This window comes from Equus caballus, chromosome 9, assembly GCF_041296265.1.
Source record: "Equus caballus isolate H_3958 breed thoroughbred chromosome 9, TB-T2T, whole genome shotgun sequence".
Classification (NCBI taxonomy): Eukaryota; Metazoa; Chordata; class Mammalia; order Perissodactyla; family Equidae; genus Equus; species Equus caballus.
Window position 1 is genome coordinate 76,365,661 of NC_091692.1, and position 27,254 is coordinate 76,392,914.

Below are 27,254 nucleotides of genomic sequence, written 5' to 3' on the forward strand. Positions count from 1 at the left end.
TCCCAGATTTGGGTAGCTCATCTAGGCTTCTCATATGGAACTCAAATTAGTGAGAACTACAGATAGTCTCTGCTAAGCAAAAGTCATGGAAATAAAATCCTTTGATTTTTGGAAAGGGCAAAGATGGTTTCCAGGAGTCATCTTCATTACTGAGATTATGTTGTAAATAGCAGCTCTTCTATCCAGGGCTTCTGGACAGTGTTACTGCAGTGATGGGAGAGACTATGTTGTACTCAGAACGCTTTATCCCATTTTTTTTTAAAGCGGACTTGGAGTCAAGGAATAATCTGTCTACATGCTGAAGCTCTAAGACAGAGGACAAGTTTAGCACAGTCTGATATTAATGTTTATTGACTGAGAACTCAAGTCTAAACAACTTTGTCCCCATCAAGCATGCCTGAGAAAATGAGGCTGGGAGTAAAAGAACTTTCTTGGTTAAATAGGCCAAGAATGACAAGGCCATCGGAAAGGTTCTTGTCATTTAGTTGCTGCAAATGCAAACTAAGTAAATGAAAGCAGCAACTGATGTCCTGATGCGCAGGCTGCACGGTGATCACATTAACTATTAGCAGGTGGGGACATTTTTATTTGAGAGGTCATGGTAAGAACTGGTACTTTTTAAAATTGGAGCTCTGAGATCTGAGGGAACATAAGACACTTTCAGGTCTGGGAAGTTTGCCTCCGCTTTTGAATCCATAATTCAGTTTGTCCAGCAAGAGTCTTATTCAGATTCCACCCTGGCAGGCTCTCTGCCTTCTCCCTGCTCCCGCCCTTTAAACAAGTTTGATTAAAATTTCATTAGTTCTTAAATCAAGAGCTTTTTTTTTTTTTAAAACAGTATATAGGTCTATTCACATTCATTCATCTCACCCCTGATTAACTTAAAGTTCAGTAACCTTTATGAAAGGCCACTGGCATAACATTCCTTCAAGCAACCAGGTGTCCAGAACCACTAAAATAAAGGCTAACATAGCCTACTGTAAATGAAAAACAAAAATCACTCCCAAAGGAAAACTGAAGGAAGCAACCGAGATTGATCCTTCTTTGAGCACCATTGGTAACGAGAAGAAATTAAACTGGAACACACATAAGATTCCAGGTACGAGAGGTTTCACTTTCTTCTGAAGCATCCTGCTGGAAAGTGTGCTGATAGGTCCAAGGAGACCCACCCAGCTATGTGATCTTTTGTGACATGACTACAGTGATTATTTCATGGATTCTTTACAGCTTCACTTTTGGTTGTTTTCAACAAAGGTGATGTTTCACGTATATGTAAACTTGAGTTGATATTTGTAAGCCTTTTTTTAAATACATACATAAGTCAGCTTAAAAAAATTATTTTTAAGATCACGCGTCTTAACGTGGAGCCAGAAAAAGATGTTGTGTGGAAATCATAACCGGCTGAGTCTTCCCAGGAGTTTCTGCATGTAATTTATTACATGGTTGGCACTGCACTCTCTGGTTTTGGCTTCTTCCCAATTCATACTGGCCCACTTAGGGACCCCTGGTTATCATTAAAGTTGACTGAGAGAGAACTCCTGACATCCTACAGAGATGGCTATGATTTGTCAACTTGCTGCAGTGAAATATAACTCTTGCCTAAGTGAATTAAAATTACATCTTACTGCTGGGCCTCACTGATTTGCTAAGCATTGTTTAATTCCCAGCTGTATGTTCCAAATGGGAAAAGAACATACTAGCTAGCATCCCAAAGAGCTTTCCTCAGAGAAGAAGACAAAATGAAACTGCGGAGGTTTAAAGTGACTGAAAAGTGTGTCAGATCCTGTTCTCATTTATAATGACAATCTTTTCTTTCAATGTCACATACATTGTTTGTGGAGACTATGCCCTGCGAGCTTTGTGACAGGTAAATCAGGCAAAGTAGTTCCTTGAATCCATTCATGGGACCGACTGGTACAATTAGGGACACTGCTCTGCAAGCCAAGAAGACAACATAAGTTTCAAGTTGGCTTGGGGTCATTGAACAAAAGATTGCACTCATTTTTGCAAAGGAGAAAGACACAAGAATCATTTGGCAGGCCTAAAAAATTAAACACAAATTTACAAAGGCCAGATGAATAAGGATTAATTGCTAACCCTTTAAGTCACTGAGAGCTGCAGCTTCAAAGGCATGAAACCTATTAGACAGGGCATTTCAAAGAAAGCAACAGGGGCAAGTACCATCGACACAAGAATTATTTTTCAACAAATACAGAAGAGAAAGTCACATCCATTTAGGAGAAAATGTCATATGTTTGAGAGTGTGCTAAGGCTGCGTCAAATTGGATGAGAGATTTAGGGAGCTATTCTGAGGCACAAGGCTGCAGAAAAGCCCCCCTCTTTCACTGAATTTCAATTCCCTGGGCACCAGTCACAACACAGCATCTGGACATGTGGGTGCTGGTCATCGCTCTGTCATTAGGTAGCATATTGAGTCACCTCCCTAGACCACTGCAAAACACCTACTTGCACTCCTGTCTACAGCGCCCTCCCTCCTTACACTATCACTGCAAGTTCCTTCTCTTCCAGAGGTCTACAAAGCAAAGATGAGTTAAAGTCTCCTGGATTTATGGTTTCCGCTCACCTAAGCCAGGCACTTGAAGTTATTTGAACATAATTCTGGAATGGAATTTTCTTCTAAACCAACCCTGGAAATAAATTTATGAGATATATGAGAGTTTAGGGGGAAAAAAACAACAGTGCTTCTTGATGATTCAGCACCAGAGGTGGGAGGACCCAATAATGTCTTTCTCTTCTCTATTCTCTCTTGCTTCTTCCAAGTAGAAGAAAGCATTCAATATGAGAAGTCTCCATCTTTTATTATGGAATTAAGAGATATAGATTTTTTTTTCAGTTTATACTTGTAGTTTTACAATAATCAGAAGCTCAAAGCAGCATTTGCTGAGATAGAAATGTTTTTTAACAATAGGCACAACTAAACTTCTCCACAGATTTACAAATTAAAATGAAATAGGAGAGTATTCACATTTGTTTCTGATTATCTTGTTTGCCAGATTCTTCCTCAAAGCAATGTTTGACCAAAAATGGTATCAGGGTCCCAATGGTGAGAGATACCCCCAGTTACTTCTCAGCAATCTTCATGTTTGATGGTGAGAATGGATACATTATTACTTTTTTCTCAATACAGAAGCTTCTGAAACTTGAGGTTTTCACAAACATGAAAGAGCTTGTCTTGTAAATAATGTTCCCCCAATATACTCATTCTTCCTTTGCCTCTAAACCAAAGCTTTCCCCAGCTCTAAGCAGAAGTATGTCAACAGTTGAATGTTTTATCTAGCCCACACCCCTAAAAACCATTGGGCTATTGTTGTGGATCAATCTTTCCATCTCCCTAATATGCTGGGGGATTGTCTGAATGATTTCTTTTGCAAACTGAACATTTCTTAATTATACTAGTGTTTTCTTGGTACTAACTCCCCCCACCCCCCCAATGAAGAAGGTTATCATACTTACATATCCCAAACATAATGTTTTCAGTTAGAACTGCCTACCCAGAAGTCATAATACTTTCTCTCATGCAGCGACATTTTAGAGACAAAAGTTCAAGTGGATCTGCAAAATCAAAGTGGAAAACAATTTGCACTGGCAAGGCTGAAGAATGAACTTGCCTTTACTTATGCTCAGTTATGTCTTGACAGTGGGTCAAGTGACTTGTGTTTTCCATGGAGCCTGAGCTTTTGTAACTGCAGGAAACCCTGCATGACCAATGGCAATGATGTTTGTGGGAAGAGGAGTAGCAGCTTTGAAATAGTCACAACCAACACAATTTTGATTAAAGAAAGAACTCTGGTTTTTAATAGTTTTGATCATTAAAAAAGTTTAAACCTGCATAGCAATCATTTCAAAAATAATTATTTAATGTTCCATAATTAAACTGTACACAACCTAGTCTTGGGACATAGAAGCCAGTGAGGTGAGTTTGGAGCAGTCCCGTGCGGTCCCAGGAGCCAGGAGTCGAGTTCTCATTGGCCTTTTCTTGTTTTTTGTCATTCTGTCCATCTAAGTTTATTTGGATACTTGGCACAATCTGGCCCCGCTGCTGAGCGGATCTGCACTGGGAAGAGAGAGCAGCTTGACCCCTGTCCCTTCTCGCTTCCCCTCCCCCACTTGGCTGGATTCCTCAAAGTCGCTCAATGTCTCGGTATTTCTTCCTCAGAATAGAGACCTGGTCTTTAAAGAGGACGGGGTCGAGCCTCATCTGAGAGTGGATCAGCGGCATGTAGCCAAACCAGCTGGCAAACGTATTCATGCAGCTCTGTCGCTGGGCAAAGTGGTCCGGGTCGGCCCAGCGGGAAGCCCGAGAGGTCTGGGGAAAAGGAAAGAGACATGGAAGATGATGAGAGAAATGTAAGATGAGATGGAGACACTGCGGAAACCAAGTCAGACTCACGGGCGCGCAGCAGAGCCTGGCGTCTGGCCTGGGTACCAAGCTTCCCCATCCATGTGCCTGGGGAAAATGCAAGCACTGATCCTGGTTTTCAGCTTCACTAGAAGGTTTTCCCAAGATACGCTACGTTCCTCAGTGCTAAAAACACACAAATAAAGATCTATATTGACTAATTCTCTGGTCAGTGAATGACTTACCAATTGAACCTCAATTACCGTGCTCACTAAATACAAAACTTCTGTTTGCACTTGGGATCAAAGACTATGGCTAACAGTGTGTTTGTGGTTTCGACGATGGTTCTCTAAAACCTTCTTGTTTACTTGGTTGATTCTGGGTAAGTAGAAAAGATGGCTACCATCTCTTTAGCTCTCTGTGTTGCCCCTAAGATTGGTTAAATATGTTTAGACCATGTAAATGACTGACACGGATTTAGAAGAAAGCCTTAAATGACTTGAGTGCTGAAATTTAAATAGACCAACTAAGCATAATGTCTTTAAAACCATGTTTTTATGAAACAAGGAAAGGTGGGCTGCCCAATTATGGGGGGAAACCCACAAATTCATTTATGTCGTTAGGCAACTATCAAATGATGTATATGGATGTGTGTTTGTGTTCAATGTGCTGGCATCCTCACGTGTTGTTAGAAAATACTTTCATAGGAAGGTACATTTTACTGTGAGAATCACTCACAGTCACTTTAAAACCACAAGTGTCAACATACTTGAAAGTAATCATTGAAGGTAAATACAAATGTCAAGTTACCTTTGAGCAGCAGGATAATAAACAAAATACTATTTGTAAAGTGTTTTCATGAAGCTCATTTGAGCCTCACACAACCTGGTCAAGTTATCAACTCAGGTAATAACATCCTCATAGTAGAGAGGAAGTAGGTTCAGGGAAGTTAAAATTATTTGTTCAAGGCTAAGGGGCAGAACTCAGGCTCCATTCTTTACCATTTATGCTAGGAGAACTCTGCTGGGTAAATCAGAGAAAGTATCAAATGAAGCCGACCACTTGAGTTCATATCAGAGCAAATGGTCCCAAATGTATCTCACTTTGTTCCTAAGTTGGTATGGGTTTGAAGGCCATTTCTGACTGGCCCACTCATTCCCAAACAGCCAGACCCCCACATCTAGGCAAGTGCTCACAAATGCAAATGGTAATACTGTCAGAGCTCAAGCTCATTCTTATTCCCTCTTACAAATGAAAAAAACAAAAAAAGCCCACTGAATCATTTGAGTAGCTCTTTTGCCTCTAGATTTTAACATTTACTTGGGTCAACCAACCTATTGGATAAGATATCTTTCCTGTGTAATAAAAGCATAATCTTAGAGCATGACATCCATTTACTTCATCAGTCATACAAACATTCAATAAACAAAAGTGTACGATGGGTAGAATGGGGCAAATATGGTACATATCTAACTAGATACATCTAGTTAGACCTAAGGCTAAATTTAGATTTGTCCCAAAAGATGTATAAAATTATTTCTAGAAATATGGGTTTGGTAGAAATAGATAAATCTATGAAAAGGGCATAGCACCAACCCCTAAGAAATTATGTTATTAGAGTTCCACTTCTAATTAGTACATAACCTCAGAGAAGTTATCAGACTGTCTGAGCTAACAATATTAAAGGAATGCGGTGTCCTTAAATGAGATAATATACATGAAAATGCCTGGACACACAGTAGACAATATATCTTGCTTGAATTTGAACAGCCTTTTGGCCTTAAAGATTAAAAATTCTTATAAAGCCTCTCGCCTGTTCTCTTAGTAGTTGGAGGGAAATAGAATTTTCCACTAGACTGTTTGCTCACTAAGGACAGCAGCTTTGTCATGACCTGTACCTAGAACAGTGCTTTAATAACTTGTAGGTGTTCAGTAAAAATGGAATTATAAAATTTTATAAACTTAAAATCCTGCAAATTTGTTGCTCTTACTAAATTTAGTGAATGCAAAACCATCAATTGTGTTAACATGAGGCCGGGCTAAGTTTTCCTTTGCAAAAGCTAGATTTGCATATGATTTTCAATAACCGTTAGAGCAAGGTACATGGAAACCCCCAGACAATTGAACTGATACAACAAAGTTAAAGTATGTCTTTTCAGGTTGACTGAAATCCTGTTGGATGCTCCATGACTTAACTTGGGTAGATCTAAATGGTCTTACTTAAGGTTTTTGATTTCTAACATGTAGTGCTGGGCTCTGTCCAAGATGAATAAAGGTAGATGAGCTTCAGCATATCCAGATCGTCCTGGGAATGGGACCCTGGGGTGTAGAAGAACAAGCAGTGGAAAGAAGAGAGCCTAGGCTTCAACTCCTAGTTCTCTAAGATTGGGCAACTTGTAGCAATACGCTTAAATTCTCTGGGTCTTAGTGTTCTTACTTGTAAAAGGAGAAAGTTGGAATTACATTTCCCTACAAGTATCTTTAGTACTAAACTTTTTTTTTTTAAGATTTTATTTTTTTTTCCTTTTTCTCCCCAAAGCCCCCCAGTACATAGTTGTATAGTCTTCTTTGTTGTGGGTCCTGCTAGTTGTGGCATGTGGGACGCTGCCTCAGCGTGGTTTGATGAGCAGTGCCATGTCCGCGCCCAGGATTCGAACCAATGAAACACTGGGCCGCCTGCAGCGGAGCACGCGAACTTAACCACTCGGCCACGGGGCCAGCCCCTAGTGCTAAACTTTTATGACTCAAAACAATATTTCTTTTATAAAATCTCTTTTACATGTTATCTCAACCCTCTGAGGTAGATTTCACCATTTCCATTTTAAAGAGGAGCCAATGAGTTTCAGAGGGTAACTGACTTGCCTACAGCTCATAAATGCTGGTTCTAGAACTGAAAATCAAGCATTGTGACTGCTGGTTTGCCATCATGATGTTCATCCAACTCCAGAGCAACCACTAGAAAGCTGTGTTGAGAGTATTATTAACTATTCATTAAAAAATCACCTACAATAAACTTACATAAATTCTTTGTAGGTCTTTAACTCTAGAGAAGATATGTCTTTCTCATGCCAACTTGTAGGTTATATGAGAGCTTTTATATTCTTGACATAAAGATACCCTTGACTTCCGTCTTCCCAATTATCTATGTGCCAACCGTACGCTCGCTCAGAGCTTTCAGATGCGGTTTTTCTCTGATATCTCCTCATTATGCTTCCTAGAGGAGCAGTGAGTCCTCATTACCTCAGACTGAACCACCCGTCAGCAAAGCAGTGGAGGAGGATTGTCCTGCCCTTACCTGTCCCATCATTGTCTCCTTATACTGCTTCTTCTGGGTCACTTTGATTGGAGGCAATTTTGTCACAGCAGACACCAGGAAATTCATGAGAATGTCCTCACAGTTGGCCAGTTGGTCCACCATGTTCTTCAGGCTGGCTGGCAGGTAATGGGTGTACAGGTAGTGATAATATCTGTAAAAACCAAAGACAGGTTTCACAGGAACCCATCATTAGATTATGACAGGGGATCTTCTTTGACAGAAAACACATACCTACTCTCTGAATCCCTAAACATATCATGGATGAGGATGATAAGAGCTATCACATATGGTACTTATTATGTGCCAGATAATGTTCGAAAGTGCTTTACAAGAAATGCTTTATGTAATCCTCATAAGGAACCTATCATATAGGTACTGTTATTATCCCTGTTTTACAGATAAGAAGACAAGGTACAGGGATACACATGGATGCAGATATTGCCTGCCCAGCCTAACTTTAATATCAGGCTGGTTGGTTAGAAACCGAATCCTTAGATGGCAGGAGAAGTTACTTCCACATGATCTATATATCATTACAAGCAGCTTTACAATTTTAATTCTTGGCTTAATCAGAACTGCATTCAATATTCTCCCATAACCCTGAGTGCAACAATACCCTTTTCTATTTTTGTGGCCTATAAACCATATTTTCAACACTATTAGAGCAAAACCCTAATTAATCTGGTAGTCAATCATTTTGGAGAACCCACAATTAATCTGAATTATTTCTTACCCCACTACTCTTTTTGGAAGTACATATAGCATATATTTACAGGAAAATCATTTGAATGAATCAGATTCTTTGAGTGGTAGTGGCAGGGGGAAAGGGAACAACGAACTTTCAAGAGGTGGAATCTTAAGATCAAGATTCCGTCAGCCTAAATGCTTATACCTTGTGCATTTCCAGCTCTATCCCTGAGATGTCAAGATTCTCTATTCTTTACTAAAAAGACTAGGTTAAGATTGGTGTGTTCACCTTACTAAGGCAGAACAGTGGGGATTTCATTAATAATTTTGTCAGGAACGTTAAACATCTACACTCACTAGTTTGGCAATCTTACCCAAGTCCTCTGGATATAAAGACCAAAAATATGCACACGACTCCCAGATTTGTATCTCCAACCCTGACCTTTTTCATCTTACACTTTAGGATATCTTACTATGCTCAAAATGGAACTTCTGTATTTTCTTTAACATGGATTCCATCTACAGCTTTCCCCATCTCTGTTGATGGCTAGCTACTCTACCCTTCTGGTTCTACAGGTCAAAAAACTTAGACTCATCAAACTCTGTATTCAATCTGTCAGGACATCATGCTGGAGCATCTTCAAAATATGCCACAATCTGTTTACTACTTACCACCTCCACTGCTTACTTTCTGGTCCCAGGCTCCCTCATCTCTTGCCTAGATAATGCCAATCAACTCCTAATAGGTCTCCCTGCTTCTACCCTGGCCCCCTTTATAGTCTATCCTTAACAGAGCATCCTGAGTGGACGCCTAAAACATAAGAAAGATGTCTCTGCTCAAACCCCTGCACTGGCTACCCACATCACTTAAAGAAAATCAAGTCCTCATGATGGACAGCAAGGTCCTACATCTGGGCTCCCATGACCTCTCTCACCTACTTTCCATTCACTCCACTCTAGTCACATTGCTCTTCTTGAGATTTCTCCAACATTCTGCCTCAGGGCATTTATTGTGGCTGTTCCCTATGCCATACCACTCTCCCTACACATATTCTCCTGGCTGACTTCCTCTCCTCCTTGAAGACTCTGCCCAGATCTTACCTGCTCCAGGAGGATCACCCTGGCCACCCTCTATCCTGCCCCTTCTCCACCTTTAGCACCTCTGATCCTTTACCCTGTTAATGTTCGAATAGTTTTATTGTTTTCTTCTACTTTGTCTTTTTGCTATATAACTCATCTCCTTAACACATTATAAAATTATTATGTATATTGTGTTTCCCCTTGTTAGAATACAAGACCTGCATGAGTAGGAAATTTTTCTGTTTTACTCAATGGTAAATCCAAGCACTTAGAACAGTGCCTGGGAGAGAGGTACTCAAGAATTTTGTTGTTATTCTAAACATTCAGTTTCTCATACACCCCTGAGTATGCCTTCACACTTCAGACTAATTGAAGATGTTAAACTACCATAATTTCTGGAAATGCAATAAGCTAAGAGGTTTCATTGGTTTCAAAGACACATGTTGGCCACATTGACAAAACCTAAAAAGGAATGCAAACTAATTTTCGTTAATGTTAACAAGATTTAGCCCAAGTTCCTATTTATGCAGTAGCCAGAAATGAATATAAGGAGCTACAGAAAAATCTAGAGGCGAGACGTCTCGATTCCTCACTTGTGGTAAATAGCAGCTCCTGTCAACACCATGGAGTAGTCGTTTGTCCACTTGGACGTGTATCCCCATCGCTCCTTAGAGTTATCCCAGAAATGGCTGCGTGCGGGGTACCCCACAATCCTCTCAGGGAAGCTCTGCCACACGGTGAAGGCAAAATCTACCTGCAGGCAGAACACAAGCCAAACAAGCAATCAACAGTGTTAACAAACGTCGACAAAACATTACCTTCCCCCTGCTAATCCATAATGCAAAATCCCGGCACTGTTGCGAAACATTAATTCCACGTATTCATCAGCAAATTAAACTGACTGCTTGACATTTTGCCCCATAATTATGCACATTTTAATGTTTTCTGTTAAAGAGACTTCAGATTAGGGGGGAAATGCAAGAAGGAAAAAAACCCATTTGCTGATATGTCCTTTAGAAATCTGGTCTGTTCAAGCTAAAAGTAAGTCAGAAAAGCAGTTGCTTCACCACCCCCCCCCGCCCCGCCCCTTGAACCCCGAGGTGCACGTGATCCCTGAGTCACGTGAGGCATACGCACATCTGTTTTATAAACGGGAGCAGATTTCCTATAGACGTCCAGAGTATGAATATACAGCAGACATCATAACAGCACACAGCAAAGGCACAGTGACTAAAATAAGAGCATCTTCTTACAAGCAAGAGAAAAGATGTTTCAAAAGCACACAAGTTGTCACAGGAATACAGAGCAGATATCATACGGAAATAATAACGCAGGCCTCTCAGGTTTGAAGACACACAGAGCAGGGGAAACCACAAAAAGCAGCCACAGCAAAAAATCACCAAGAATAAGTGGGAACAAGGCCATGTGAAGCCACAGGATTATTTTAAAGAACATGCAGCTAAATGAGGTTCCAGGGCTTATAATACCCCAAGCAGGTACTTCTGAACCTGCTATAAACTAACATTTGTAATTAGCAAAGACTCTGTTTGCAAAGGTGTAAGCTCATTTCTGATTTTCTTTGATTATTTGATGAATGATACTATATACTACATAGAAAGTAAAATTAATAATAACAGTAACAGCAAACAATCATATAATGCTCATAATCGTGTAATGCTGATAATGTGACAGGCATGGTTATAGGTATGTATACATTTTAACTCATTTATGCTGTTCAGTAGGTAATTTTCTACTCTCCAATTCAGAGAGGTAAGCTAAGGCATATGGAAGTTCAAATGTGGTATGTCCATACAACGAAGTATTATTCAGCTATGAAAAGGAATGAAGCACTGGTACATGCTATAACATGGACAAGCTTTGAAATTACTTGAACCACAGCAGTGAGTGGCAGAGCCAAGATCTGAACCCAGGCCACCGCGTTTCAGATTTGGTGTGTACTATCATCATAGGCTCCCTTTTAGGTGTGTCGCTCCAGTGTTAAAAGCAATTGATCTCTTATACAGGTTACACATTCACCCTCCCACCTGTGCCTATCTCTTCTTGATAAGCATCGCAGATGGAAATTTCATTTGTTCCACGAATATTTCAAGTCCTGGCACTGTGGCAGTGGCTGAGGGACTGAGGGATGCTGGCCAAGTCCAATTCCTGCCCTCTCAGAGGATCAAAAGCAGAGCAAATAACCATTCATAATAACCAAAAGGTGAAAACAACCCCATCAACTGACAGATAAACCAAATGTGGTATATCCATACAATGGAATATTATTCAACTGTAAAAAGGAACGAAGCACTGATATGCACTACAACATGGACAAACTTTGACAACCTTATGCTGAGTGCAAGAAGCCACACAAAAGGCCACATAGTGTGTGATTCCATTTATATGAAACGTCCATAATAAGTAAATCCCTAAAGACAGAAAACAGATGGATAGTTCCAAAGGCTAGGGAGTAACTTCCTTTTTGGGTGATAAAAACGTTTTAGAATTAAGATAGAGATAATGGGCAATGACTGCACAGCATTGTGAATGAACTAAACGCCACTGAATTATACACTTTAAAATGGTTAACTTTATGTTATATGAATTTTACCTCAATTTAAAAAAAAGGCAAAGCAAGTAAGCCTAGATCACTATTTCCCAAGCTTTTACCATATAGGTAACATCATCCCTGCTTCTGCCACATTCCCATACCACACATTCAATGACTTTTTTCTTTAAATTGCCTATTCCTTTTTTTTTTTAAATTAGCCTCATTCCAGATAAACCTGGTGGTGAAACCCTAGGTGTGACTGCTGGCTATATTATTTTCTACCAAACATTAAGGTAAATATATAATTGTTAAAATGAAATATGCTTGACACGAACCATGCAGGACTATTTAATGTGCACAAACCATCTTTTTTTGTTTTTTTTTTGAGGAAGATCAGCCCTGAGCTAACATCCACTGCCAATCCTCCTCTTTTTGCTGAGGAAGACTGGCCCTGAGCTCACATCCATGCCCATCTTCCTCTATTTTATATGTGGGATGCCCACCACAGCATGGCTTGCCAAGCAGTGCCATGTCCGCACCTGGGATCTGAACTGGTGAACCCCGGATCGCTGAAGTGGAACATGCACACTTAACAGCTGCACCACTGGGCTGGCCTACAAACCATGTTTTGAGAAACACTGGTTTAGGTGATCTGTAAGGGTCCTTTTATCTCCATATTCTTTGGGCTTAGTCAGAATTCACTATTTTTATAAACAGTCACAAATTCAAATTTTTATGAAAGTTTATTTTGGTGCCCTATTTCAATAAAATAAAACCTTAACAATATAGCTTGTTCCCCTAAACTATAACATCCAGGGTGGGGAAAAGTTGGATGGTGGAGCCTGTATAAAGAAAGGTTGGTGGGGGTGGGGGCTGGCCCAGTGGTGTACTGGTTAAGTTTGTGTGCCCCGCTTTGGCGGCCTGGGGTTTGTGGGTTCGGATCCCAGGTGAGGACCTGTGCACCGCTCATCAGGCCATGCTGTGGTGGTGTCCCACATGCGAGATGGAGGAAGATTGGCACAGATGTTGGCTTGGGGACAATCTTCCTCAGGCAAGAGGAGGAGGATTGGTAACAGATGTTAACTAAGGGCCAATCTTCCTTGCCAAAAAAAAAAAAAAAACAAAACGGAAGCTTGGCGGGCAGTGAGGCATCTCAAAGTTAAAAGACAGCAGGGGAGAGGACAGTATTTGACAGAAAATTGAAATCAGGTCACCATAACCTGCACATCATCCCTGGTGTTCAATACTAATGGCGCTAACTGACGGGATAGTATATTATACAGACGTTGTCAAAGAATCAGCCTGCCTGTCAGCACTCTTTGGGGTTTTCCATTATTCTTTGAAAAGGAAACACATGCCCTGGCAACTACTATAGAACCCAATGGGGTGTTTTCATCACATGAATTTCTTACTATCTCAAAGCTGTTTCAAGTCATTTCAAAAGAACTCAAAAGTAAATTCAGATAAAACTATGATTCTTGTGATAGTTCTGCTTTCATGCAGATCATTAACACATCAAAGAAGGCAAAGGTCAGCTCACAGGTCTTTTCTCTTAAAAACCAACATCTGTTTTCTTTTGAGAATTTGCAGCAACCCAGATAAATGTAAATAACTATAAACCAACTATATCTAATACCCTTTAGAGGATGCTGCTTAAAAACCTATCCTTAATACTACAGAGAGACATTTAAACAAGCTAAGAATCCTTAGAGAGGAAATAAAATGAACCAACATCTATTCACCTAAAAAAAGAGAAATGAGAAGTCCTTGTCCCGGACCTTTTGAGGCAACACAGCCACTCCACTATCAGCAGGCAAAAGTAAACCAGATTGCCAGTCTCTTAAATTTACATATCATTTCCAACCCACATTGACTTCTAATTACTTCACATACAACACATGTTCCTCCCAGCATGCACTGAGTGGCTGGAATTGCTATTCTTTGGAAGGAAATTCACCAGCACATGCATATATCATAGCAGCTGAAAGTTATTTCATCATGGGGCAGGGAAAAACAACTCCTAGAGTGAGACTAATTGTCTTGTGCCCAGGGGAAGATAAAAGCTGAGTCAATAGTTCGGGTCATAGGATAATGATTTAGGTATCTGCTGTACTTGTCACAACCATATGTTCCACCATGGCAATGTGCTGTTTTTCCTGTGTTTGTCCTTCAAGAGCCACTCTCCAATCTTCTTGCCATGCTCTGTGCCCTGGGATGATGGCATCCTATGGACGGCACAACCTGGTCCTCCTTGCTGGCTGGTGGTTGATGGGGGAGTTGCCAGCAGGAAAATGGAGGTGAGACAGAGACAGAGGTCAGGGTATTTCTTCCCTGCCCCCTCCCAGCTTTGGCACCAGTTGTCACATCCCTCCATGATCACAGCTCTTGTGGGGTAGTCTCTTCTTCCTGGTTCCATCTCTCAGGGACTCCGGAAACACTCTTTCCTTCCCCCGCTCCTTCAGGCCTCGTGGTGGGAGCTGCTTTCTGCTAGTGTTCCTCTCCAGGTGCCTCACCATCTCTGTGGGGTCCTTTAACCCCACCTAACTCTCTAAATAATTCCTTCATATGAATCACTTGATTTGAATGTTGTTTGCTGCCATGACTCTGAAAGCTACAGGCAGGAATTGTGTAATCGAAGTACCCGGCACGGGGACCAGAACAAAGAAATCTCTCAATAAATACTTGTTGAATGAGTGTGCTCTGGGGACGCCAGCTTCCCTTGCAGGAAGCAGGAGAAAAATGCACGCTGGAGTGTCCCACACCATGTATTCCATAGCTGTCTTTCCCTTTGAACATTAAACGTATCTTCTCCCCTCCCACCCCTTTCTCTTGCCCACTTACACATGACACAATTGGCCGTCTGTTCACACTTTAATCCCCTCAGCATGCATCCTTCCAATCATTCATTCACCAAGTATTTATAGAGCTTGGGCTAAACAGAAAGCATTTCACCAAAGTGAGGCCCAGGACATTGTGTCCTGGGGTTATTTAGGTTGCCCTTGCACATAATATCTGTTCAACTCCATTTGATGGAAATTGGAAGCATCTATGGAATTTCAAGAAAGAGACACTGACACAGCTAGCCTAGTTTAACACCGAGTCCTGGCTCTGTGGGCAGCAGGCCATTAGAATCAGACTGGCATCCAGGAAAGTGCACGCTGGTAAGTGCTGATATTCAAATTGAAAAGAAAATGATTAACTATAAAAAGGAAAAAAGAAAGGGAAAAGTATAAGTAGTTAAGTCTCCATGCTTTTTGGCAGCTATGATTAATAATGCATTTCTGATACACTACATTTTTTGTTTCTCTTGATGAGGAAGATTGGCCCTGAGCTAACATCTGTGCCAATCTCCCCCTATTTTGCATGTGGGATGCTGCCACAGCATGGCTTGATGAGTGGTGTGTAGGTCTGTGCCTGGGATCTGAACTTGCAAACCCTGGGCTGCCAAAGCAGAGCATGATAACTTAACCACTATGCCACCAGGCCGGCCCCATACACTACATTTTTATCTAACTGACTTTTGTCCCCTCTATGGTTTAAAATAAGGTCTCAGAGATCAATACTCATTCGAGTTGTAAAAATTGGTTTTCTATCATATCTATCTTTCCTCTTCTCTCTCTCCTCCTCACACATTCTCTGTACAATCTTATTTTTGGCACAAAAACCCGATCCTGTGAAATAGCAGGATCTCCATCTCAGCCTTGAAGTGAAATCGTTTGCTCTTGTGGGGGTGAAAGAGAATGAGCACTTCAAATCGAGACAGAAAAGCTGCCTTTAGAACCCAGAATAGTTTTCCCTAACAAAGGCAATACACACCTGCACAGGCGTTAGGGTAACTGTTAGGGGAAGGGTGGGCTGCTGGCTCTGGACAGGGTGGTCTCAAGACACTGCTAAACAGGTGTTCCCCCCCACCCCCCACCCCGCCGCCTTGTTTCTTGTGCACACCTGCCTGCAGCCATGGTGTTTAAAAACAAAAAAGGAGGGCAGGCAGGAGGGGAGAGGTGAGGCACAGCCATACAAATGAGGAGCCAATTAGCAGAGAAAACAAAGGGGAAAGGCCCTCGTGAGGGTGCCAGGTGGTGGCTGGGTGCTACCAGGAACTGGGTTGATTAAAACCGACTCTGCAGGAATTTCTGAAAAATGTTTTCGACTTGGCCAAGGAAAGAGCAAAAGAGGCACTGGATCCTTGGGGTTTGGGGCAACGGCGTGAAGAGGCCACTGCCCGCTCCTCAGGTGTGGTGCTTACCTCCGTGGTTGAAAGCACGGTGTCCTCGTCGAGGCTGAGCACTGCATCTGTGACGATGTTGTCATAGGGCAGAAAACGGCTGCTCATGACCTGGAAGTAAGGAAACAGCAAGCAGGAGGGAGGGAGGGAATTAGGGAAAAGAGAGGTAACTTGAGAGTCTTGTTTTCAGGAAAATTCCCCATCCTCACTTTCAGAAAGAATGTTCTACCCTCATGTCACTCCTCATTAAAGACTTCCTTATCCCATCAGTGCAGATTCATTTGTTCCACAATTACTGGGCACCTACTGTATACAGACACCTTGCTAGTGAAAGGGAGTACAAAGGTAAATGAGAGACGTTCTTTGTCTTGGAGGAGTTCATAGTCTGCGGAGAGACCCATATGCAGGTGATCAGTGCCAGCTGGATACGCAAAATGCCAGGATTCAGAGGATGCAGCAAGCAGCTGCTGGGAAGAGCAGGTGAAGGGCTCATGGCAGTGACAAGCAGGACCTCGATGGACAGGAACTCACCAGGTACAAATAGAAATGAGGCATAACCGTCAGAGGGCTCAGTGGATGCAAAGGCACAGAGGAGAGACCCAGCACTCTGAGGCCAGGAAAGAGCAGATGGGTGGAGCAGTGAGTCCAAGTTGGGACACACACCACTGAAACGCCAGGTCATTGTAGGAGGTGTGCAGACACACACTTAAAAATTCTATTTATTTATTTTAGCACAGATTAGAAAAAAATATATGTACCTATTAGTAGCTTTAGCAATAAAAAGTTGTAGTGATTTAAAAATAATTCTATTAAAATGTAAAGTAAGCTTATTTAAAGAGATATAGTAAATAAACAATTGCACATGTGGTCCATGGGTTTAGGACAATTGTGCCGATAGTATATGAATAAAGTATGGGCAACTCCAGGATAAGGCATGGTAAGGTATGTGTATGTATGTGTGTGTGTGTGTGTGTGTGAACGGTGAGGGCTTTGGGGACAAGGAGATCAGTTAGAAAAAGCGACACTGGAGAGACTGCTCTGTGACGGTCACAGCATAAGCCTTTGTTTTGAATGTACCATAGAACAATTAACCATGAGAATGACGATATTAGAATAACTAATATTTTTTAAAGATTTACTAGGTGCCAGGAAATGTTCCGAGTTCTTCATGTACAACATCTTGCTTCATCTTTATGACACCCTCATTTGAGAGGTGAAAAAACTAAAGCACAGAGAGGTTAAGTGTCCTGCTCAAGATGGACCCACCAGCCTTTCACCTCAGATGGTGTGGTTCTATAGAGCACCTCAGCGACTATGCTGTTCCTGTCTCAGGTTTGAAAAGGACCTCAAAAGTGAATTTGGGGCACATACAGCAATCTCACATTCACCACCTTCTTCTGGAAGTTATAGTAACAGTTGTGACACCCTCTCTAAATTCACACTTGGAGACCAAGAGAAAGGACACAATTGCCATCAATTCTCAAGACACAAAGGCCAGGGAATGAAGCAGTTGGTTACTGGAGACAAAGAACAAAGGGTGACACTTAACCTGGCTGCCAAGGGTATGCTGTCCACAAATTTGAATCCCCCCTACCCCACGGCCCCAAAGAAGCCCAAGCTATATTTACATCAAGAAGCCAACTCATTGGTAAGCTTCGTCTCAGATTCGGTTTATATGCATGTGAAGCTACTGGAGGGCATATGACATTAAATGACAGAAGTGTCCACTCTAACCCATCTCTGGGAGCTCAAGGGATGTATCTGCAGCATAAATGGCTCCAGGGTCTGTTCTTACACATCTGTCAACTGGGTCAAGCGTTTTTTTTTCTTTCTCAGGCTTTCAAAATAAAATAAAATACAAAGCGATCAGCAACCCCACATCCACAGTGCTCGGAAATCTCAGCCTGAAGCAATTCTCCTGATGCTGTTTACATGTCCACCGACTAACACAGAAACCATTAGCTGCCAGCTTAGCAATGCCCTGACCTTTCCTTGTTAAGCCTACAGGGGAGAGCTGCAAAGACAAGGCCTATAAATTCAAGATAGAATTTCTCAGCCAAAGCTGCAAACACATCAATTTTAAATTCAGGGCTAGACATGGAGATTTAAAATGGGGAATGAAGAGGACATATGGTTTCTTCCCCATCATGGACCCAACCACTGGTTTTAAAAGGATCCATTTCCTTTTTCTGAACCTGCTTTATTCACAGAGGTTAAGAGCCCATAAGCCAGCCACTTCCAAATTATGGTGTAGAAACTAGAAGCTCTCTTTCAAATACCTTGCCACAGCTACACGGCAAAAATGGAATGGATTAGCATGAAAGGAATCAATGAGTACACAGTCAATCCTGAGTGATTTGGGTTCTCCTCGTTAGTTCATCTAAGAAATATTTAGCTACCATGTACCAGCCCAGTCCCTTCTAGAATTAACACACATGACTAGAAAATGACCAAGACTCAAGAAGTTTACTGCCTAATGGGGAAGATAAGAAATTATAACGAGCACAACAAGAGTTAACATTTATCAAGCAGCTACCATGTGCAGCCACACTTCTAAGTACATTTACATGTATAGTATTATATCGTTTGATCCTTTTAGCTACTCTGTAAGTTAGGTATTATGACTGCTTCCATTTACTGAAGGGAGGATTGAGGCACGGAGAGTTAAATAACTTGCCTTAGGGCACACAAAAGTAAGTCTGACTCTAGAGCCCAGAACGCAAATCATAAACATTACAATGGCTCCCAGAAGAGCAGTGGACTTTATTGAACCCTTGCTGTACAAGAGGCACAGGGCTAAGCAGCTGTTCTGCAGTAACTCATTTGATCCTCACTATGGGCCCAAGTCTTAGCCCAGGGTCCCTAGAATACAGAGTCTGAAGAAAGACTTAAGAGTAAATGCTTTACTAGGCAAGGCAATCCCAGGGCAGTAAGAGTGAGGGAAAAGGAACCACGTGGCGCACTGGAATCAGTGGCCGAGGTGGAGGCTAGGACAGAACAAATGGCCAGAAGCCTGGTGATACATATGGCTGGGAGAATCTGAGATATCTTATAACACACATCCGATAAAGCCCACGTGAAAGATATGATTGTTATCATCATCATCTTGGAAATAAAGAAACTGGGTCTACTTGCTGAGGGTAAAAATATAAAATCAATGAGTCTGTGCATAAAAATGCAATACTAAATACAGAAGTTAGAATGCCTCCCAGTGAGTCAATCAGACTCTATGCTTTTTGAATATCCCGACATATTCAAAGAAAGACTTATCTCCTAGAAGGAGATCTAGTCACCTATGAAGCAGAAAAATCAAAGAATCTCAAAGTTCAAAGTTAACAGCATCCATCTGAGCATTGTCAGGGCCATAGGCATTGGAATTGGGGAGACAGATGTAAGGGGCTATAGGCAGGAGATTTTTGTGTGCCAGTCCCTTTTGTGAAACCATACCTGTGGTGAGATGGGTTCATAAGGGTAAGTAAGATTGATGCCTGGAGGCATGTGATTATTCTAATTCCCACCTTTTCTCATCAAAAGCTTACGCAGCTCTCTGATATAACCATGTTGCTTGACTCCAGCTGTAAGAAGGCCATCACTGTAGTTGTCATATTCCCTACTGTGTTCCGACACGTTGCACAGTGCCCAGCACATTGTAGACACTCATACATTGGAACTGACTAGATAACACACTGATTATCTTGTCCACGTGACAGTTGCAATTCTCATTGCACCATATTGAACCCTATGAAATTGCCACTTTTAGCAAGACAAATGATGACTTCAAAAGGTTCAACCTAATCAATTGATACTTTTTGTTTGGGCTCAAAGATGTTTTACTTAGTGTGAGACAACCTCTCATGACCTAACTCCCTGGGGACTGACAAAAGAAGTCTCTTAGATGACATGGCTTTGCCAATCTCAGTTTCATTTAGTAGCAACTGATTTCTTCACAATGGATAAGATCTACAAGAAAGCAACAAGCAGAAGCTAGAGAAAACAGAACTCACCTCTGGCTTCCAAAAGTAGAAGACATTTCAAAGAGGAGGTAGTATGTGAACGGGGGCTTAAAGAAGGTATGGGAAGTTTGAGAACAGAGACAAAAAGGTGAGCACGGGTGGTCAAGACATACAGCAAATGGGAAAGACAAAAATCAGAGGAGGGAAGGGACACAGTACAAGTCAGATAACTGTGACTGATTAAATTTGGTCAGAGGACAGGGTCTGGAGTGGAAAGCAATGAGAGAGAAGATTGGGAAGGCCAGCTAAGGCCAGATTAAACAGGGACTCAAGTGCCAATTTAAGGGATTGGTAAACAGATTCGCTGAAGGGCCATGAGACGATTAAGAAGATCATTCAGTTCTAGGCAAAATGAATTGGGGAATGGAAGCAGGGGGCTGGTGAGGCAGCACTCATGAGAATCTCTGATGGAGATACCCAAACAAAATTAAGGTGAAAATATCCTTTTTAAGATAAATGTGAGGATGAACTACTAGCCTGAAAGACACAACTAATTCAGATTAATCAGCTAAGCAAACTCCATGCATCACACCACCATCACCAGCCTCATCTTCATCCTCATCATTTATGGAAAGACCACTGTTGCCAGCCCCCGAACTCATTTAATCCTACTAGCAACCCTATGAGGTATGTATCATTGTTTCCACTTTGGAGATGAGGAAACTGAAGCTCAGAGGAGGAAAGTATATACAGGGTCACAAATCTCCTAAAAGTTAGTGTTGGGACTCTGATTTCCCTGATCTGAAAGCCTATGGCTGACAAAGCTGAGAACCTTCAGAGAGAGGCACAGTTTTAGAAAATACAGTCCAGGGCTAGCAGCTTCCATGAGCAGGAGAAAGACAACTAGAGCCAACACCCCATGTTGTGCCCTATGGAAAAATGAAGATTCTGCAGTCATTCTATATTTAGGTCCCCTTCAAGTCCTACCTTGTTTTCTCCTTCAATGACGATGACAGGCACAGCAGTGGCAGGCCAGCGGTGTTTGGCTGGTAGGGGCTTGTCACAATTCCATAGAACTATGATCTGAAAGGGACAGGGGATCATTAGATGGTCTGGTAAGGCTGGATTGATAGGGGCCTCCAACCCAATGTTTCTTCCCTCAGAGAAGATGGAGATTAAGCACAGCAGAATGGCAGACATCAAAACTGAATTTTAAAGTGAGTCCACCCCACACAATCTTCAGAATCTGATCACTTCAACAACTAGAGACAGAGGACAAAAAGAGTAAGCTAAAAAATTACGTCAAGGGGGTAGGAGAAAGCTGGGGAGAAAAGAAGTTATTTCAGGGTTGCTGGATCTTAATAAAGTAGTGTCCTAAATTCTGATACCTTATGATGATGAGTGAGATAACAACACTGATCAAATTAAATAAAAATGTATATCGAACATCTGAACATCTGCTATGAACTGCGCTACACCAGGCAATGTGGGAGAAAAAGAGAATTCAAGATAGAACTAGCATGAGCTCATGTTTTGAATTATCCAGAATAGCTGCTGAATTTGTGACTTTATTATTTCCGATAAATAAGTTTATTTCAAAAGTGCATACTTCCGCATTATTTCTTTCCTTGTTTGTAAACCTTATAGAAACTAATTTACAAATCAGAAAAACCACTGTTAAGAGTATGGAAGTGACACCGATTTGGAAAATATGTTACCATAGATATAATCTTCTGCTATCAATTTTATAATTAGGCATGGCGGCTGTGAAAGAAAAGCTGATGCCTCTTGACACCACCAAGATTGTTTCTTCTATTGAAACTTAGTTTTCTAGGTCCTCCCAGGGGCATTTCTGATGTTACTTTATAACTCTAACATTTAAAAACAAAATAATGCACTATAAATCCTTTAAAGAATGTGTTGGAGAATATATGTATTTTTAACCTACCCCAGTGCAAAGATCTCTTTGTAACCCACCCCTTATCTGCGCCCGATTTTACTTCTAAGAACCTCTAAGTTGATGAAAAGGGTGTAACAAGGCATGACAAATGAAAGGGGAGTAACGGGGCATGACGGTAGATGGGTCCCAGGGAGTGAAGCGTGTAGCAGGTAAGGAGTGGGAATCTCAGGTCCACTGAGCTGGAGGAGGCAGGTGCGGCTCTGGCCACCCCCCACTCACCTGGGCACAGTACTGGGATTTGGCTGCAGCCACGAGAAGTTTCAACACTGGCTGGGACTGAGAGACCAGCGGGGTCACTGCATGGATGACTGCAGTGAATTTGGAAGGGGGCTTTAAACCTGAAACAGAAAGGGGAGAGGAGCCTAATGAAGCAGTGAAAAACAAGACTTAGAAAATTACTCCTCCTTGCTCCATTGCCTCACCCTGGAGCTGATGCTCCCGTCTAGCATATTTTTTCTTCGCCTCTGATGTCCTGACAGAACAAAAACAAGGTGAAAAGCTGCTAGTTAACTGCTGCCTTCGTCTAGAGACTTCGATAATTTACAGCTCAACGTCCATTTCCAGGTTCTTACTTTGATATCCTTTTCCTCCCTTGGGGATGTATCTTTGATCTCCCTTCTGCTTTTTAGGTACCCACAGTGTAAATACACACACACACACACCACTCATCACTCTCAACTCAAGAAAAGTCTACTCCAGTCACTCACATCTCAGGATGTTAGGTTTAAGTAAATGCGCTCTCTCCCAGGGTGTTTGCATATGTCTTCTTCGTAATTATGTAGTTAAGAGGGTTTTGCCTGATCAGCACTATTTCACATAATAACTGGCAAGTGGTAAAGGTTAAAAGAACAGCATCCAGAGCAAGACTGCGTAGGTTTGAGTCCCAGTTTTACCACTTAGTGGTGGTGGGATCTTGGAAAAATTACTTAACTCTGTGTTTCCAAAGCCATGAAATGGAGCTGATAGTCACAGTAGCAAACTTGCAGGGTAACAGAATTCAATTAAAGGACTTAATGCACGCAAAGCACTTTGAACAGGACCTAGCAAATAATAAGTGCTCCATATGAGTTTGCTGTTATCAGCACCACCACCACCACCACCATCATCATCGTCTTCATCAACTTGAAGAGGAAGCCTCTATACTCCCAAGAACCTCTTCTTTCAGGAGCAGTGACGTCATTGAGAGAAAAAGTATGTGAGGCAGGCTTCTGCCAACTGTGTGCTCTGAAGTCCTACGCAGAAAGGTGTCATAAACGTGCAAAACAACCCCCGTCACCAAAGAGAAAGAAGGAGAGGGTTTCTCCCTCAGATGAGCTTTCCCATAAGAACTCACTAAGAATTTGGAGCCAGCTTAAAAAGCCTTTTCAAATTTCATTAGTTTGGACCCACTAATTTTGCATTTTAGTAGCTTAAATCCAAACAGGAGACGGCAGGGACATTCAAGGTGAGCTTTGACATTAACGGGACAGAGGTAAGAATCAGACAATATACATTAAAGAATTACACAAATGTTTTGCAGAGAAAATTATATCATCCAATTAGTACTTTAATTGCATGTTAGAAAGAAGCTAACTTTCCCGCTATCTAGACACACATTCAAGATTTTGTCAAGTAAGAATAATAAGTACGATGGTGGGGCTCCCTTTTTAACAGTGAAGACAAGTCACTGCTGTTAGATTTTCCTGTAATAGTTTAAGAAGCATCATTTACACACTTCTAATGTGCTAACTCCAAAAATCTTAATACTCTTTAAAAAATACATAGAAATTGTATCAAATACTGCCTTACTCTGAAAATTACTAAATTCTAAATGTATTTAGTGAACCCAGTGCGGACCGTTCACTGATTTTGATATGGTCCTCATAACACGTTTGGTTTGGATTAAAGGGTTCTTGACCAGTGGTTGATACTTCAGGCCATGAATCTGAATTTCTTTAAGTTTCATCTTATCAGCTAAATATGTACAACTCAAAAAAGGGTGAAGAAGTTATTGGAGACTATCAGCATTGGGTGGAAAGTCTAGAGTCTTCTTGCCATGTCAACTGGAATCTCTGCTTGAGAGTGGAGACCGTATCTCACGTGACTTTTTATTTCTACCACCTAGCATGGTGCTAACATAGCACATAAGAGGAGCACAAGAAATGTTGAACGAGTGATAAATTTGTCCCTTGTCATATATTCTTAAATCTTTCACCTTTCCCTTTATTAATTCAGTTTTTCTTTGGTACAAGATAGAGAAGTTGGGATTGTGGAAAAATATAAAAAATTAGAGATCTTGTAGCTCCATTTTATCTATGATGTGACTTAAAACCACAGCCAACCCATTCTCATGTTCAAAATGATCCAGAATTTGGGAAGCCTATTTCTCAAAAAGAAATAACTCTACTATATATAAAGTGTAGCTGTTCAGATAAGAAGGAAGTTTTTCCAGTTTTCAATGCTCTGCTGGATTTATAATTCCTGACCTTGATACACCGTTTATGACAGGGCTCTAGAAAGCAATCTCCAATGCAGGCTGTTAGGAACACCCTGCTATAGAATAGAAAAATCAAGGGACCTTAATTATGGACAAGATCTGGAGAGTAAAAAAGGGTAGCTCCCCGGAAGGAGCTCACTTACCTAAATTGGCATAGTAGTAAGGAAAATCTCCCAGATAAGATGAATACTGTGGTAGTACGAACAATCCTCCAGGATGTTTGTTCCATATTAAACTGTTACGTGATATGTGCTTGAATATTCTGTCCTGAATAATCTGGAAAACAAAAATGTAACACATGGTGAGGATGAGACCCTGATGGTATTTGACAAGGATCATGCTCAGTCCAAATTGGAGGGATAATGACACTCAAAGTAGTGACTCTACCCCCAATTCCTCACTGATAAAAATGTGTGAGACACAAAGAGAGTAACAGAGCAATGGAAAAGCGTGAGACAGAGAAAGAGACGAATTAGAGCTAATCAAATTTCCTAACGAAACTTCAGTTTAACCATAAATTCTATCTTATCTTTTCATAATAATAAGTCCATGTTGATTTCACGGTAGAGTGTGTGGACCAGTTTCCTTGACGGGTGAGCATCTAGCAGTGGTTCTAGATCCACATTGGGAAGATCTGTTCTCATTGTACAGAGATGTCCATGTGGACCCTGAGCTGGCAGCATATTGAAGGCATGACACATTCTAGAAGGTGTTGAGGTTTTGATCTGTTTCTCTAATTCGGAAGACAGATTTATATGCTTGTCATAGTTCCTTTCAAAGTCAGTGGTAGGACTTTGGGGATTGGTTAGCCAAAGTTTTCTACATTTCATCTCAAAAAGTAGTGAGTTAACAATTGTTCAAAACATCCTACATAACAAGACAAGAACTATGGCTTAGGAAGACTATTAATAACCAGGCTAGTTCATTAGTTTCTTTGGACTTTGGGACCTTGCAGATCATTAAATTCTACATTTAGAGTCAAACATTTTCCCATCCTGAATCATTTGTCAGATGAATATGATTAGTTCACTGTACAGATTTCTCTCTGTGACTTTCAAACTCCTGTAATTAGACCATCCACTCATTAAGATATGATTTGGCAAATAATTAACTTGATACAGAATTTCATGTTTTTAGCAATGGTTTTTTTCCCTGTACCTAAAAAAAAGAAAAAGCCTGCATACGTAAAGAGATTAAAGAGCTAAATCATCATTTTCCAGGTCCCCATTTAATGCAATGTGATTTTAAGTACAGACTATTTTAAATGGAGTTTTATTATTTGCTAAGGTTATTAACACTCTCATCTCATCCCACATGGAGACTAGATGAGTAATAAAGTGAGCTACATTTATCTTTGCAAACCTTATCATGTTTATATTTCTTAATGAGAGAGAAGAAAGGAGGCAAGGAGGAAATTCAGAAGAACTCAAATATCTTAGTTCAATGATCTCTGCATTTTATCTGTCCCCCAGATCGAAACTGCTAATTTTATATGGCTGGGCAGAGGTTTCTAATTTGGTAGAGATTTTAGGAATCTAGCTAAAATGTTAATGTTTACTCCTTGTGGTACAACAGAGATGTATTAAAATGCTGCTATCCAGGCATTAATTATGAGAAAATTGTCATGGTTGTGAAAAGGTTTTACATGGCTAGGAATTTCAATTCAGACACCATTTATCCCAGCTTTTATTATTTGCACCTTCCAAATCTACTGTCTACTTATTTTCTTTGATAGTTTTTCACTTAGATTCTCTCTTTTTGCTTTCCAAATTTATGTAGGTTCCAGTATGTGGTCACTTAAATAAGTTTGGTATCAAGACATAGAATAAATTGACAATAGATAGCATCATAAATCCGACCCACATACAAATGACATGGAACTCAGAAATGTTACAAAATGGGCCACCGTTCACTTTGGGTTTCTGGGTGGTATGCTTCTCATTGTCATAGACTCCTTCTGGTTCAGTATCTCAACATTGTTATCTTTTCGAATTCAAGGATATGGTAAGTTACAGTACTCTGAAATACCAATAAGCATTTTATACTCTCTTCAAACGGATCTTGACAGGAAGATATCAGCAAAGGTATAAGAGCAATTGCAAATGTAGATTTTAACCTGGGTCAAGCAGTTTGCCACTTTTATGTCTCCCTTTCCTCATTGGTAACGAAACAATGAAATATCACATTAATTATAACAGCCTCTCAGAATTTGTTAGGAACAACTGCCTAAGTTTTCATAGTTTTTAAGACTTGATTTTCTTGTCTGTGAAAAAAATCTCGTTTCTGTATTCATTTTCTAGGCATATATTTTTCCCTTTTTTCACTGCTATAATATCATAGATAATATATATTATAGATATCTTCCCATGTTATTAATAGCATTCAGAGTTTACTTATCCTAAATGAGCAACAATAGTGCAATTTTTTTCCATGCAAAGCAATGAACATACTCATGAATAAAATTTTTCCACATTTAGGATTGATTCTTTAGGACTTTGTCAAAGAGTATGAACACTTTTAAGGCTGTTCATATGTATTGCCAAATGTGTTGTTTTTTTTCTTTTTGGTGAGAAAGATTTGCCCTGAGGTAACATCCATTGCCAATCTTTCTCTTTTTTTGCTTGAGGAAGATTAGCCCTGAGCTAA

General features: G+C 40.8%; 1 protein-coding gene across 1 annotated transcript in view; it reads right to left on the reverse strand.

The window, feature by feature from the left end:
- Window positions 1–3,787: 3,787 nt before the first annotated feature.
- EXT1 (exostosin glycosyltransferase 1) overlaps window positions 3,788–27,254 on the reverse strand; it is a 271,276-nt gene continuing 247,809 nt past the window's right edge. Inside the window, exons 6-12 of the mRNA XM_001496434.5 lie at window positions 24,752–24,884; window positions 22,352–22,470; window positions 21,160–21,255; window positions 16,241–16,330; window positions 10,037–10,197; window positions 7,656–7,827; window positions 3,788–4,327 (exon numbers count right to left, since the gene is read on the reverse strand). Coding sequence (XP_001496484.1) covers window positions 4,142–4,327; window positions 7,656–7,827; window positions 10,037–10,197; window positions 16,241–16,330; window positions 21,160–21,255; window positions 22,352–22,470; window positions 24,752–24,884 — 957 coding nt within the window. The 3' untranslated portion in view covers window positions 3,788–4,141. The remainder of the gene's footprint in view (window positions 4,328–7,655; window positions 7,828–10,036; window positions 10,198–16,240; window positions 16,331–21,159; window positions 21,256–22,351; window positions 22,471–24,751; window positions 24,885–27,254) is intronic.